This window comes from Pelophylax lessonae (genome assembly GCF_965119305.1).
Source record: "Pelophylax lessonae genome assembly, chromosome: 8".
NCBI classification, from domain to species: domain Eukaryota; kingdom Metazoa; phylum Chordata; class Amphibia; order Anura; family Ranidae; genus Pelophylax; species Pelophylax lessonae.
The window spans coordinates 236,801,475-236,814,161 of record NC_138775.1 but is presented as its reverse complement, the minus strand read 5'-3'; the positions used below and the strand labels follow the sequence as shown (position 1 = coordinate 236,814,161).

General features: G+C 40.3%; 1 protein-coding gene across 2 annotated transcripts in view; it reads left to right on the top strand.

Annotated features, from left to right (window-relative positions):
- The window catches only part of ACOT11 (acyl-CoA thioesterase 11), a 70,489-nt gene that overhangs the window by 3,698 nt on the left and 54,104 nt on the right, over nucleotides 1–12,687 (top strand). For both annotated transcript variants that reach the window (XM_082264890.1, XM_082264889.1), the window contains exons 2-4: nucleotides 4,892–5,051; nucleotides 9,434–9,503; nucleotides 11,633–11,693. In XM_082264890.1, the coding sequence (XP_082121016.1) occupies nucleotides 4,910–5,051; nucleotides 9,434–9,503; nucleotides 11,633–11,693 (273 nt within the window). In that variant the 5' untranslated portion in view covers nucleotides 4,892–4,909. The remainder of the gene's footprint in view (nucleotides 1–4,891; nucleotides 5,052–9,433; nucleotides 9,504–11,632; nucleotides 11,694–12,687) is intronic.

Sequence of the window (12,687 nt, the reverse complement as noted above, 5' to 3'; positions counted from 1 at the left end):
TTAACCTGCCTTTGGGTGGTCAGAGTGCAGTTAAAATGCATGAAGCCTCAGCTATATCCAATATAAAGTGATGAGTTCTGGCAGTGGTATAGTGACATTCTGTCACATTTCTGGAAAAATATCAAATATGCCAGGTGAGCACTTCTCAACCTTTCACAGGAAGCGTTGTATTCTATGAATGAAAACAAGGCTTTCTCTGATTGGCTGAGGGGTAAAGTCAGGTGAAAGACATTGCAAACTCCACCAACTCCACCTACAAGGCGGAAGCCTTGTATTCATTTATAAAATGTAAAACTTCCTGTAAATAGCTGAGCAGCACTCACAAGAACGGGAAGGAACGTCTCAGAATAACTACCAGAACACAGCGCTGTATACTGTACAGAGTGCCTGAAGAAATTTTTGTCCCTGGAAAGATTTTTTTTTTTGTTTGTAAATTTTTATTTGAAAGTTATAACATAAGTAAGCAAAAAGTATTATATAGCGGCAGGGCAAAAGGGGCAGCTGCCCTGGGCCCCATCATTGTTGTGGGGCCCAAAACAGCTGCCCCATACTTGTCAACTATCCCAGTTTAAATTTCCTTGTCCCTTGAAGTTTTAGTCCCATGCTGTATGCCGATATCTCAGTGTGAAGTTCTGTTACTAATGCTGCCCAGTTCTACCCTATTGCCACGTACAGATGACTCACCTGCAGACCCTGTTTTTACATGTAAATAACCTGCAATGATATGTAAATTGCATTCTATTAATATGTATATAGCCACGGACCAGCTGCAATGATATGTAAATAGAGGCAGCATTCAAATGTATATCATGACCCCCCTGAGGTCATATCTACCTTCACTTCTGCTGAATGCTGCCCACTGGGGAGGTAAAAGGGTACGCTTGAAAGTCCTGCCTACAACTGTGGTCATTAAGCCTACCATCAGCCTGTTCTGCAAAGGTAAGCAAATTGGAGGTAGAACCCTTTTTCAAAATACCATGGTGGCACAGCACCCTGAATTTTGGTGGATGTGAATACGCACATCTCAGCAAATGCGTGAGGTTGTCATTAACAATTATTGCCACTGCTGTGTACCAGTCAAAGAGCAGCAAGTTTCTGTGGTGTCAGGAAAGCAATTTTGCATGCGTTCCTGACACAAGAAATGTGAATGCAGGCTAAATGTCTCAGTTACCTTGGTGGTCAATGTAAATCTTCTTATTACATTGGGGCTTGGTGTACAATCCTTTCACTTACACTAGTGGCCAGTGTGAATGTCCCCCTTACATTGGTTGCCAGTGTAATTTCATTGGTGATCAGTGTACATTTCCCTTTACATTGGTGGTAAGTGCTCAATTGCCCTAACATTGGTCGTTAGTGTAGAAATGTCATCTTACATTGGTGGTCAGTACAAATCTCCTCAACAATGGTTGTCAGTGTATAGTCCCCCTTACATGGCGGTCATTGTATATCCCCCCTTACACTGGTGATTGGTGTAAATGCTCCTATTACATTGGTGTCAGTGTAGAAATCCCTCTTTATATTTGGTGGGGGGCTTAAAATCCCCCGTTACATTGTGGTCAGTGCAAATTCCCCCTCACATTGGTGGTCAGTGTAGAACCCCCCTCACATTGGTGGTCAGTGTAGAATCCCCCTCTATATATTTGCCAAAGATTTCCAGCTTTGCTCTACATGATTCAGAATTTGCCACAGTGTACTGCCCCCTAACTAACCCCATCCCCGCACCATTGCCACTGACCCCATCTACCCCTCAGCATTGCCACTGATTAACCCCCCCCCTCCCCAGCATTGCCACTGAGCCCAGGAGTCATAGTGTCCCTGGAAGTTTTCTATCTATTGATGGATCCCCCCACCTCCACAGTCCATGGTGTATAAGCAAGCAACCAATCAGTGGGCAGTAATGATGTGCACTAACCTCTTGCAACTAATCATTGAGTGGTAAGGATATGCAGTAATCTCTAGTAACCAATCAGCGAGCAGTAATAATGAGCAGTAACCTCTACCAACCAATTAGTGAGTGGTAAAAATGTCCAGTAACCTCTATCAACCAATCAGTGAGCATTATTATTGTACAGTAAACTCTAGAAACCAATCAACAAGCAGAAGTCATGTGCTGTAGCAAATAAACAGTGAGCCATAATGTGTGCTGTAACCTCTAGCAGCCAGTCAGTGAGCAGTAATGATACACTGTAACCTCTGGCAATCAAACGCAACCACTGTAACCTCTGGTAACCAAATTGCTGCCTGATCTGATTCATTGCTGCCTCAGGAAGTGGGCCCTACACAAACAAGAATGAAAGCAGGACGCTTGTTGGTGGTACCCAAATATGCAATGTATGAGCAACATTATCTTGGCCCCACCACCTACATGAGGATTGAGTGTTTTTCAGTTATTTTTAGCCAATATAAAGCTAGTTATTAGGCAATAGAAACATACGATATGTGCGATTTTTGCACAATTTCTATGCACATGTTTATGCGTTTTGAGGAGCTTCCTTTGAAGACTGTGGCCAAATAAGCTTAAAGCTTTTAGCTCAAAAGAAGCTCATTTACTTTTTAGAGCTACAAGCTTCAAGTGACACCACACTTGGGTGTGAACGGACACAACTGAAATACGTGGGGGTTTTTGATGTTGAGCATTGTGGAACTTTAGGCTACAAAATACTCAGGTTTGAATAAAGCCTTAATGAACAAAATGTGGCATTAGTTTACCATGAAAACTCCCGATTTTGTCCCTCGATGAGTTTTGAAAACGTTTGTTATATACATTACTGACTTCTTTTCTGCAATTTCATTTATTTATATTGCTCCGACATATTTCTAAGGTGTTTATAGAGAACAATGAATGATCCTCTCTAGTACCTGCACCTGTAGTAGTTTACAATCTAATTTTCCTACCGCCATCATGCAAATACACTGTAGGGCCATCTTGTTCATCAACCTTCTAGTATATTCTTTGGCTGAGGATTTAAAGTCCAGGAACTGCACCCAGAACCCTGGTGTTACAGGGCAGAGATTTTACCACCATTCACCCCTATCCACTCTGGAGTGTTGCATTAACGCACGTTAAACAGGTGCATCTCCTAAAATTAAAATATCATCAAAAAGTTAATTTCAGTAATTCAATTCAAAAAGTGAAACTTATATATTTTATATAGATGCGTTACACACAGAGAGATATATTTCAAGCATTTCTTTCTTTTCATCTTGAGGATTATGGTTTATAGCCAGTGAACCCCAAATTCAGTATCACAGAAAATTTGAATATTACATAAGACCAATAAAAAAAGGATTTTAATATAGAATGTTTGCTTACTGAAACGTATGTACAGTATAGTATGCATTCCATACTTGGTTGGGGCTCCTTTTGCAGATATTACTGCATCAATGCGATGTGGCATGGAGGCGATCAGCCTGTGGCACTGCTGAGGTATTATGGAAGCCCAGGTTGTTTTCATGGTGGCTCTCAGCTCATCTGCATTGTTGGGTCTGGTGTCTCTCATCTTCCTCTTGACAATACCCCACAGATTCTCTATGGGGTCTAGGTCAGGGGAATTTGTGGACCAATCAAGCAAAGTGATACCATGATCATTAAACCAGGTATTGGTACTTTTGGCAGTATGAAATCCATAAAGCTGGTCAGCAGAGGAAAGCATGAAGGGCTCTAGAATTTCTGGTAGAGGGCTGCGCTGACTTTGGACTTGATAAAACACAGTGGACTTTGGACTTGATAAAACACAGTGGACCAGCACCCAGCGAATGACATGGCTCCCAAAATCATCACAGATTGTGGACACTTCACACTGGACCTCATGCAACTAGGACTCTTTGTCTGTCCACTCTTCCTCCAGACTCTGGGACCTTGATTTTCAAATAAAATGCAAAATGTTCTACAGTCTGTGATGATTTGGGGAGCTATGTCTTCTGCTGGTGTTTGTCAACTGTGTTTTATCAAGTCCAAAGTCAGCGCAGTCCTCTACTAGAAAATTCTAGAGTCCACCCACAAGTAAAATACTTCATAAACACGCACTGCATTGGATGCTCTTCTGTAAACCATGCATTGTAAAGGACCCCTTTAGCTCTTTGCGGACCATGAAGACCTTATTTATCAAATGTGTCTATAAGGAAATGTATCTCCATTGCCTATACCAAGGGTCTCCAAATTGCGGCCCTTTGCTTGTCTTAATCCTGTCCTGTGGGCGCTTTTCCTTTCACTGATACGAGGCATTTTTCCTCCCACTGACACAGACAATTGGACACTTTTCCTTCAACTGACACCAACGATGGGGCAGAGTTTCTTCCACTGACACCAACAGCAGGGCAGTATTCTTCCCACTAATATAAATAATTGAACACTATTCCTTCCACTGACACCAGAGTTGCAGCACTATTCCTTGTAATGACACCAAAGATGGGGCACTATTTAAGTCTATTTCCTTGCTGGGAAGACTTAACTTCATAGAATTGTTAAAAACATGTTCACAATTCTGCCCTAAAGCCATTTTGCATCGCATTGGGGCTGATTTATGAAAATTGGAAATGTTGCTCCAAGCAATTAGACTGCAGTTTTACCTTTTCCATTAGGTAAATCCTGATATATTACTGTGAGCAATGGCCCATATATGCTCAAGCTTTGGAAATCAGCCACATTTTTGGGGGGTACCTTTCTTCTTGACCACTAAATTCCCAAACAGGGAGATCTTGACTGTTGATTAGGCTGTTTGTGGGATATGGCTTAAAAACTTGTTTTTCTGAAGCCCCCACTTCCAAGAAAATATTTAGAACCTGTGGAACATTATAATGCCATACTGTATATTTACCAATGATCTTTAAACATTGGACACTTGTTGCACTTAAGCATTAGCAGATGTACTAAACCTGGCTTCTCTCACAGGTCCCAGCCTGCTGTGCCATGGCAAGCAACGATGGAGACAGGCGAAACCCAACAGAGGTGCGCATGAGCCAGATGGTGCTACCATGTCACGCCAACCACCGTGGACAACTCAGTACTGGGCAACTGCTGAAATGGATAGATACTGCAGCCTGCCTGTCAGGTGAGGGTTGCTATAACGTAGGCTTTTGCTTACATAGGGCCTGCTATTCTAAACTGAAGAATAACTAAAGACAAAACTTTTTTTTTTTTTTTTTAATTGTGTGGAAAGGGCTTAGAACACCTATAAGGTTTTATTGCTGTCCATGTCCCTGTTAAACCTGGGATTTTAAACCTCTAAAATGGAAAAACAAAGATGGGTTTTTGATTTACCTGTAAAATCCTTGTCTTTGAGTACATCATGGGACATAGAGCATCTTCATATTCATTGCTATAGTTGGGCATGGCTCCAATTTTTGTAGTAAATCATGAACCAAAAAGAGGGGCAGAATCGCTATGTCCTGTAATGTTCTTCAAGAAAGTGGATTTTACAGGTAAACCAAAAATCTTTTTCGTACATCCAAGGACCCAGAGCTTCTTCTTATGCATTACGACAGGGATGTCCCAAGCCACTGAACATGAGGGGACACAGCAACATGCCACCAAACCACCAACCCCAATAGGCAAGAACCTCATGCAGCAGCCTGCAAAATGCACCGACCAAAAGTAGCATCTTCAGCGGCATTAACATCTACTTGGTACAACTTGGTAAAAGTATGCACTGAAGACCAGGTATCAGCTTTAAAAAAGCTACTGAAGTCTGATGGGTAGCCCAGGAAGTACCAGCACTCCTAGTAGAATGGGCTTTCTGTTTCAATATGTTAATTAGGAGTTTTCCAGAAAAGACACAAATTGTAGGCAAACTTTGATTCCAAGGAGTAAGAATGACCCGCAATGCAGTAGAGTATATCAATACATCATTGACAGAAGTAAAAAGATCCGAATACACGCCAAGAGATCTTCTACAGTCACTAGTCGCAATAAAAAAGTACAAGCTCAATGTAGCAACAAAGTATTCTATAAAGACCTACAACAATGCAAAATTAGGGCCCCAAAAAAAAAAGTAATAGAATTTCGACATCTCCACAACCCACCAGCCAGCTGATGTGGGTAGTGAGTGTAGCACCCTTCTAGGTAGGTGCTAGAAGAGAGAGTATAGTTTTTGAATCTTTTCTGCTTACCAGAGAGATTGCCAGGTAAATTTGTATTGCTCTCTGCCTACCAGAGAGCAGGATCTTTTAGTGAGGTCTGCTCATGGTGCTCAGGTGCAGCTCAGTTGGTCTGATGTGTTTCACACTGGTCCAATAGGGAGGCATATTGGACAGTGGGAGGAAACCTGTCAAATTAGTGCTCAGGCATTTAGTGCAGCCCTGGTGATTGGCAGAGTGCATTGGTGCATGCTAGGATACTGTAAAAATGCCAAGGGCTCATGTGCTTGGTGTCTTTCAGCTGGAGAGCGGGGTCAGGGAGGGAGGGGTTGGCTGTCCCTCCTCTATAGAAGCTGCCATGTGGCCTTAGGTGGTCGACCTGAGGGCCTGAGAGTCAGAGAGGATCTGAATCTGGAAGAGTCAGTGGACGGGTGTCAGTCAAGGGGATGCTAGAGAGTGACCTGAAGATAATAAAGTTGCATTAAGTCTGCTGCTAGAGAGAGCAAGAGTACTTAATTCTTCCATACAAGTGGCAGTATGGTTAAAGCAGTGTCTGTGTCTGCTTCCACATATCACCTGGTGAGGCCAAGTGAGAGTTGTCCTTTATCTACTGTGAATAGTTCAAGTTGGAGTATCCCACTATTCCCTTCTTCCATCCAAGTTCCACAATAAATAAATAAACAACCAAATCCCCTGGACTGTTTATTGAGTAACAAGCAACTGGGAGTAAGGATGGATGAGTGAACTGTCCCCTGTGACTGTCTGCAGGTAATCAGAGGAGACCTAAGAAGTCATCACACAGCAATCCCTGTGGGGACATGCTCTACATAAAAGTGCTATCAAAGTAACTGGGTAGAATGAAGGAAGAAAAAGGACCGGGGTTGGGAGAGAGGCAGAGAATAGAAAAAGATCAAGAAAGAAAAAGAAAAACAAGAACAAGAAGTCTGTCCGAAAGCCCACTTCTCCTGCCCTCACTCTTTAATCACCTGGAATTTGGAGGTATTTAATCCAGGGATCCCAAACACGGTTAAACCTAGCAGACCTATATTTCAATATACTGACCAGCTTTTCATTAAGTATGATCCACGTCCACTTGCGTTTCATAACAGCTAGGTCTATTACTGGTTTCTTCCAAGCGGTCGCTATGGCAATTTTTGATGCAAGAAACCAGAAGAGCCACTCTGATGTTTTTTTATTATATAAACCATTGTTATAGAATAAATCAGTGTGTGAGCTCTTATACAAAACCAACACACTTTGTTACAGTCCCACCAAGTATGGAACATCATTAAAATTAAAGAGATTTCTGCAAAATAGAAAGTACCAGGCTGAGGTCCCACGGTATTAAGAGTCTTAACTGGTGGAGCAGTGTGCATGGGTATGTGTGTATGTATGTGTGTATATATATATATATATATATATATATATATATATATATATATATAGTAATGCCTTGTACAAAGGCCCACGCCAAAACGTGGGACGTAATCTGTCTCTGAAAAAGAGCTTATGTCAAGAAATTGGTCGCACACCACCAGGAGATTCAGTGAAGAAGAAGATCTTTATTGTACATGCAAAGGTACAGCAAGATGGATATGGTAGACGTGTTTCACACAAATTCCACGTGCTTGTTCACTATTCGTGTGAAACACGTCTACCAAATCCATCCTGCTGTACCTTGTACCTTTGCATGAACAATAAAGATCTTCTTCACTGAATCTCCTGGTGGTGTGTGACCGATTTCTTCATATATGCTGTTTGCGATGGTGAGCCAAGGTCCATCACCCTCCTTGGATTGTAGAAAGACAGGTCAGTTTAGCGCTGATTTTATTTCTTCTTCATAACCTTCGTATACTACCAAAAAAAAAAAAAAACTGGGGGAGGGTTACAGCTGGGAGGAGCTTCCTATCTTTTGCAAGTGTCCCATAACCTGAAGGTGGCATAACCCTATCTTAATATATATGAAGATACTCTGTTCCCAGGGATGTATGAAAAAGAAAAAAAAAGTTTTGTCTTTAGGTCTACTTTAAAGGAGAAGTATAGCCAATGCTAATTTGGCTATACTTTTAAAGATCGTTCTGCACTTCTGTGATGTGTGGCTGAAGCCCGCTGTCAGCTGATGTCACAGAGCCAGTCCAGAACCCTGGACCGACAGGTGGCTCAGCCTTTCAGTGATCTGCTGAGAGCCTGAGTCAGCCCCTCCCTCCACATTTCAGCGCTCCAGTGAGCATGAGGGGGGCAGAACAGAAGAGCAGAGAGCTGGAGACTCACAGTCCCCAGCTCTCTGCTCACAGAATGATGAGAACTGAGTGATCAGCAGTCTTTGATCTCTCAGTTCTCAGTGCAGAGCCGGCAGGGGACAGATGCAGCATCGGATTGATAAATCATCCACCTAGGTGAGTATAAATGTTTTTTTATTTATTTTTTAATCCATACTTCTCTTTAAATAACAATCTTAAAGCATTTCATAGAAACCTGTAAACCCAACTAAATTGTCTCTATCCAACTTTTAATTACACTACTTCTCAGACCCTAAGTCTGACCATTGCAATATCATAGCTTCTATAGAGAAGTATTGTTTTGTGTACTGCATTACCAGATTTTACCATAAGGTGGCACCTCAATCAAATCTGTAATTGATAATGTTTTAATCAGAGTTGTATAAAGTACTCAAAACCCATACTTGAGTAAAAGTACAAGTGCTCGATCAAAAAGTGACTTGAGTAGAAGTGGAAGTGCTCGATCAAAAAGTGACTTGAGTAGAAGTACTAAAGTATTCAAAAAATTTTGTACTTAAGTATTGCAAGTAGTTTTTTTTTTTTTTTTAATTTTGCTACTCAAGTACTGAAAGTAAAAGTACCAGTAGTTTTGAAAAAAAAAATTGCTACTCAAGTACTGAAAGTAAAAGTACAAGTACTGTGTTGTGTAGTTATTAAAGAAAGAAGTCAAAAGTTTGAACATCATATTGTCTTTTATTTTTTCAAATGCAGCTTTTATTTATACATACAGTAGCTTTTATTTTCGTATGCGCTGATAATACACATGTTTTGAGCTTCATGAAACCTGTCATCTACTGTTCTGGCAGTGGTAATTTTTATAATTGCAACGAGTAACTATGCAGCACAAAAAAAAAATATCGGAGTAGAAGTATTGAAATCATTGAAAAAATGTAGTGAAGTAAAAGTGGAAGTAGGAGAAAAAAATTATACTCTAGGAAAGTACAGATACCGCCTTTCAGTACTTAAGTACAGTAGTGAAGTAGTTCTACTTAGTTACTATACATCTCTGGTTTTAATACATACATTATTGAAATTGAGAGGAACTGTCCTAGCACAACTGTTGTGTTCTGGTCTTTCAGCTGAACGACATGCTGGCTGTCCCTGTGTCACTGCCTCTATGGATGACATCTACTTTGAGCACACCATCAGGTAACGGCATTTCTTTTAGTTTCATTATTAAAACGTAATGAAATGGTCACCTCTTCTGCATACCCCTTGGCTTAGCTCTGGCTGTAAGTCTTAAATCGACATTAAAGCCCTTTTTTTTTTCTATAATGTAGCACTGCCCCCTGGAGGGTTGCTGTGAAGTGCATGTTCTTCTGCACTGCTCTAATCCTGTGAACCGTCCAGCCTCCTGACACTCTAGGTTTACACATGTTGTATGCACCTTTTAAATAATACACTGGCATAATATGAATGAGCTTTACCTTTTACTCAGATGATAACTTGTAGATATCTTGTCAGTCAGCTAAACCCTGAATAAACCACTAGAGTTCAGCAAAACTGACCTCAAAAGATAGCAAGAAACAGACTTATTATAACATCAAACAATATCAATAAACACTATCTCCCTTATTCAGGTATTAATATTATTCGCTCAGGCTAAAGGGGAACCCCAGGCCAGCCTATACCACCTGTATTCTAATGAGAGATAGGGTAGTCTAGATACCATTAACGTGTCCCCTTAAGAGTAACGGTATAATAATGTCCCACTTGCAAGGCCTTGCTAAAGTCTTCACCGGCAGTTGGAGCTCATGTAATAACAGTTTCCAGTATTACTTAGGATTATAATCAGCTATTCTGCCTTTCTTGCTATACACTAAGAGATTTGGTAACTGATTGAGTTGTAAAGTGTCATTATTCAGTGTAAAGGAGAATTATGGCAGATGTGGCTTGAACTCTGAGCAGGTGCCATCTTACCAAATCCTGATTTCAGTCACTGAGGGTACTGGGGAAACAAGCTATGCAATCCTCCACGCTCTGTGGCCTCAAGATGGCTGTGCTCTGCTATCTCAGGGGGTTCCGCCAATTCAGAGACAATCCAAAGGAACAGAAGGTGAGTCTGCACTTTAAGAATATGGTAGTCCGGTCCTGGCTACAATAAAAAGAGATAACACCTAGTCTGTGCAACAATATTGCACAGAAAGTAACTTCCACCTCTTCTTATGGTCACCGCCGGCACCCTCCTTCAGGTGCCTTCTGTAGCTCTCATCGGGCCCTGTGCTGAGCTGTATGTGTCCTTAGACGAACACAGCGACTAATAACTGCAAGGGTCCACGGCTCTGCTACCCTTCGTTTAGGCTGTGAAATTAGGACGCAAGGGAAGTGATGCTGGAGCTGGATACACTGTTGGAGAGGTGACATGGAGCCAAGTAAGTGTTTAAGGATTGGGGGGGGGGGGGACAGGTAGTGGATTTTAATTTTAACTGACTGCAGAGAATGCATTAAGATTAAAAAAAAAAAAAAACTACTACTTTAAATCCGTTATCTGCTCATTGGTGGTACAGTGGTTGGGTGACCCCAATGCCTGTTCACCACTAGAGTGACCACCAAGAGCTCTGCAATGACCATAAATATTTCATCTACCAACCTGCTTCCCCATACCATGGTGTCAATGAGAGTGGGCAGTTCACTAATCTTTTCAATTCACAAAACGAATACAGCAGGTTTTACAGTCACATGGCTGAATATGGAGTTTCTTAGGCTGGCGTATAACCTTTGTGATTGATCCTAAAGTACCTAACCAATCTTAGCTTGTGGTAGTTGCAACAGGAAAATGTTAGCTGTAAAGCTGGCCATGTGCCAGTAGAATTACGTACAGAAATTCTGAAAAGTCATTTGATCATTACATCTTGCCATCATTGAGGCAACAAATTAATTTAGTTTGAAAGTCATAAAATATTATCCAGACCTTTTACTTGAATGGAATCCCAGATGTATTAAACAGGATGCTTTTGAGTCTAGCATTTGTGCACTACAATATGTACATTTTTTTTTTTTCACATGAAAACCACATGCATACTAGTTAGAATTTAATGCCTTTTAAAAAAAATATATATATATTTCATCCTGTTCCTTTTTGAATTTTCTCATTGTTACTGTCAAAAACTACTGTCTATTTGACCCCCTTAAACATTTTGAAAATGTTAAATCTTTGAACAACATTCTACTGGTGTATACCCAACTTAAGTTTTGATAATTCTGCTTTAGCCATTTTTATAGGATAAGCCCATCTATGAACATATTTCTACCTAATTATAGTTTTCTTTTTTTTGTAGCGTGGGACAAGTTGTTAACTTAAAGACAAAAGTGAACCGAGCTTTTAATTCTAGTATGGAGGTGTGTGTTATTTTTATTTATTTATTTGTTTTATTATATTTATTTCTTTTATATATATTTTTTTTTATAGGTGGATCTGCCACACATATTACATTCTAATAGCTGAGATCTCACAATAGTTGAATTAATGTTGTAGCATTGCAAGAATTTAGGTAGTTAAGAAAGGTGGAGCTAAAAAAATACAGTGCATAGTCTAGTGTCAGTAGTTTTTAAATAAATGCTTCTTTGTCTCCCTAAATAGCGTGTCACCTTGCCCCAGTAGATACTGGGATTCTATGCTCTAGTGAATATATCCATACCAATATCCATTCTCTTCTCTTGCAAGGTGAACACAACAAACTAAAAATGATACATTTTAGTGTGTATCAGGATTTCACTAATGTGTTTCCACCTTATTTTAGTTTACAGAAGGTTATATTGCATAAGTCAGCTGATATTTTTTTTTTTTTTTTGCATGTACTTTTTATAAAATATTTTTTCAGCAATTTTTACTAAAACAGTTAGTTCACATATATTTAAAGTGAAACTATTAGAGTTGTGACTCATTCACCTGTAAATATAAATGTCAGCTTGAGTTATGGAGCTCAGTAAACACCAGGATTTTTTTCTTTTCAAAAAAGCAACTAAGGATTGCTAGGTATACTTGGATGTAAGGAACACTGAGCACTATCTTCTAGCTTTAGACACCCCACAAGACCGCTGTGGGGTCCAGAAGTATAGAAGACCTACACTGTCTGGCCACACAGTGAGTTATGCAAATAGCAATAGCATTAGACAATACATCTGAATAAAGTGAATGTGGACATATACAGTGCCGTGCGAAAGTATACAGTGCCTTGCGAAAGTATTCGGCCCCCTTGAACTTTGCGACCTTTTGCCACATTTCAGGCTTCAAACGTAAAGATATAAAACTGAAATTTTTTTGTGAAGAATCAACAACAAGTGGGACGCAATCATGAAGTGGAACGACATTTATTGGATATTTCAAACTTTG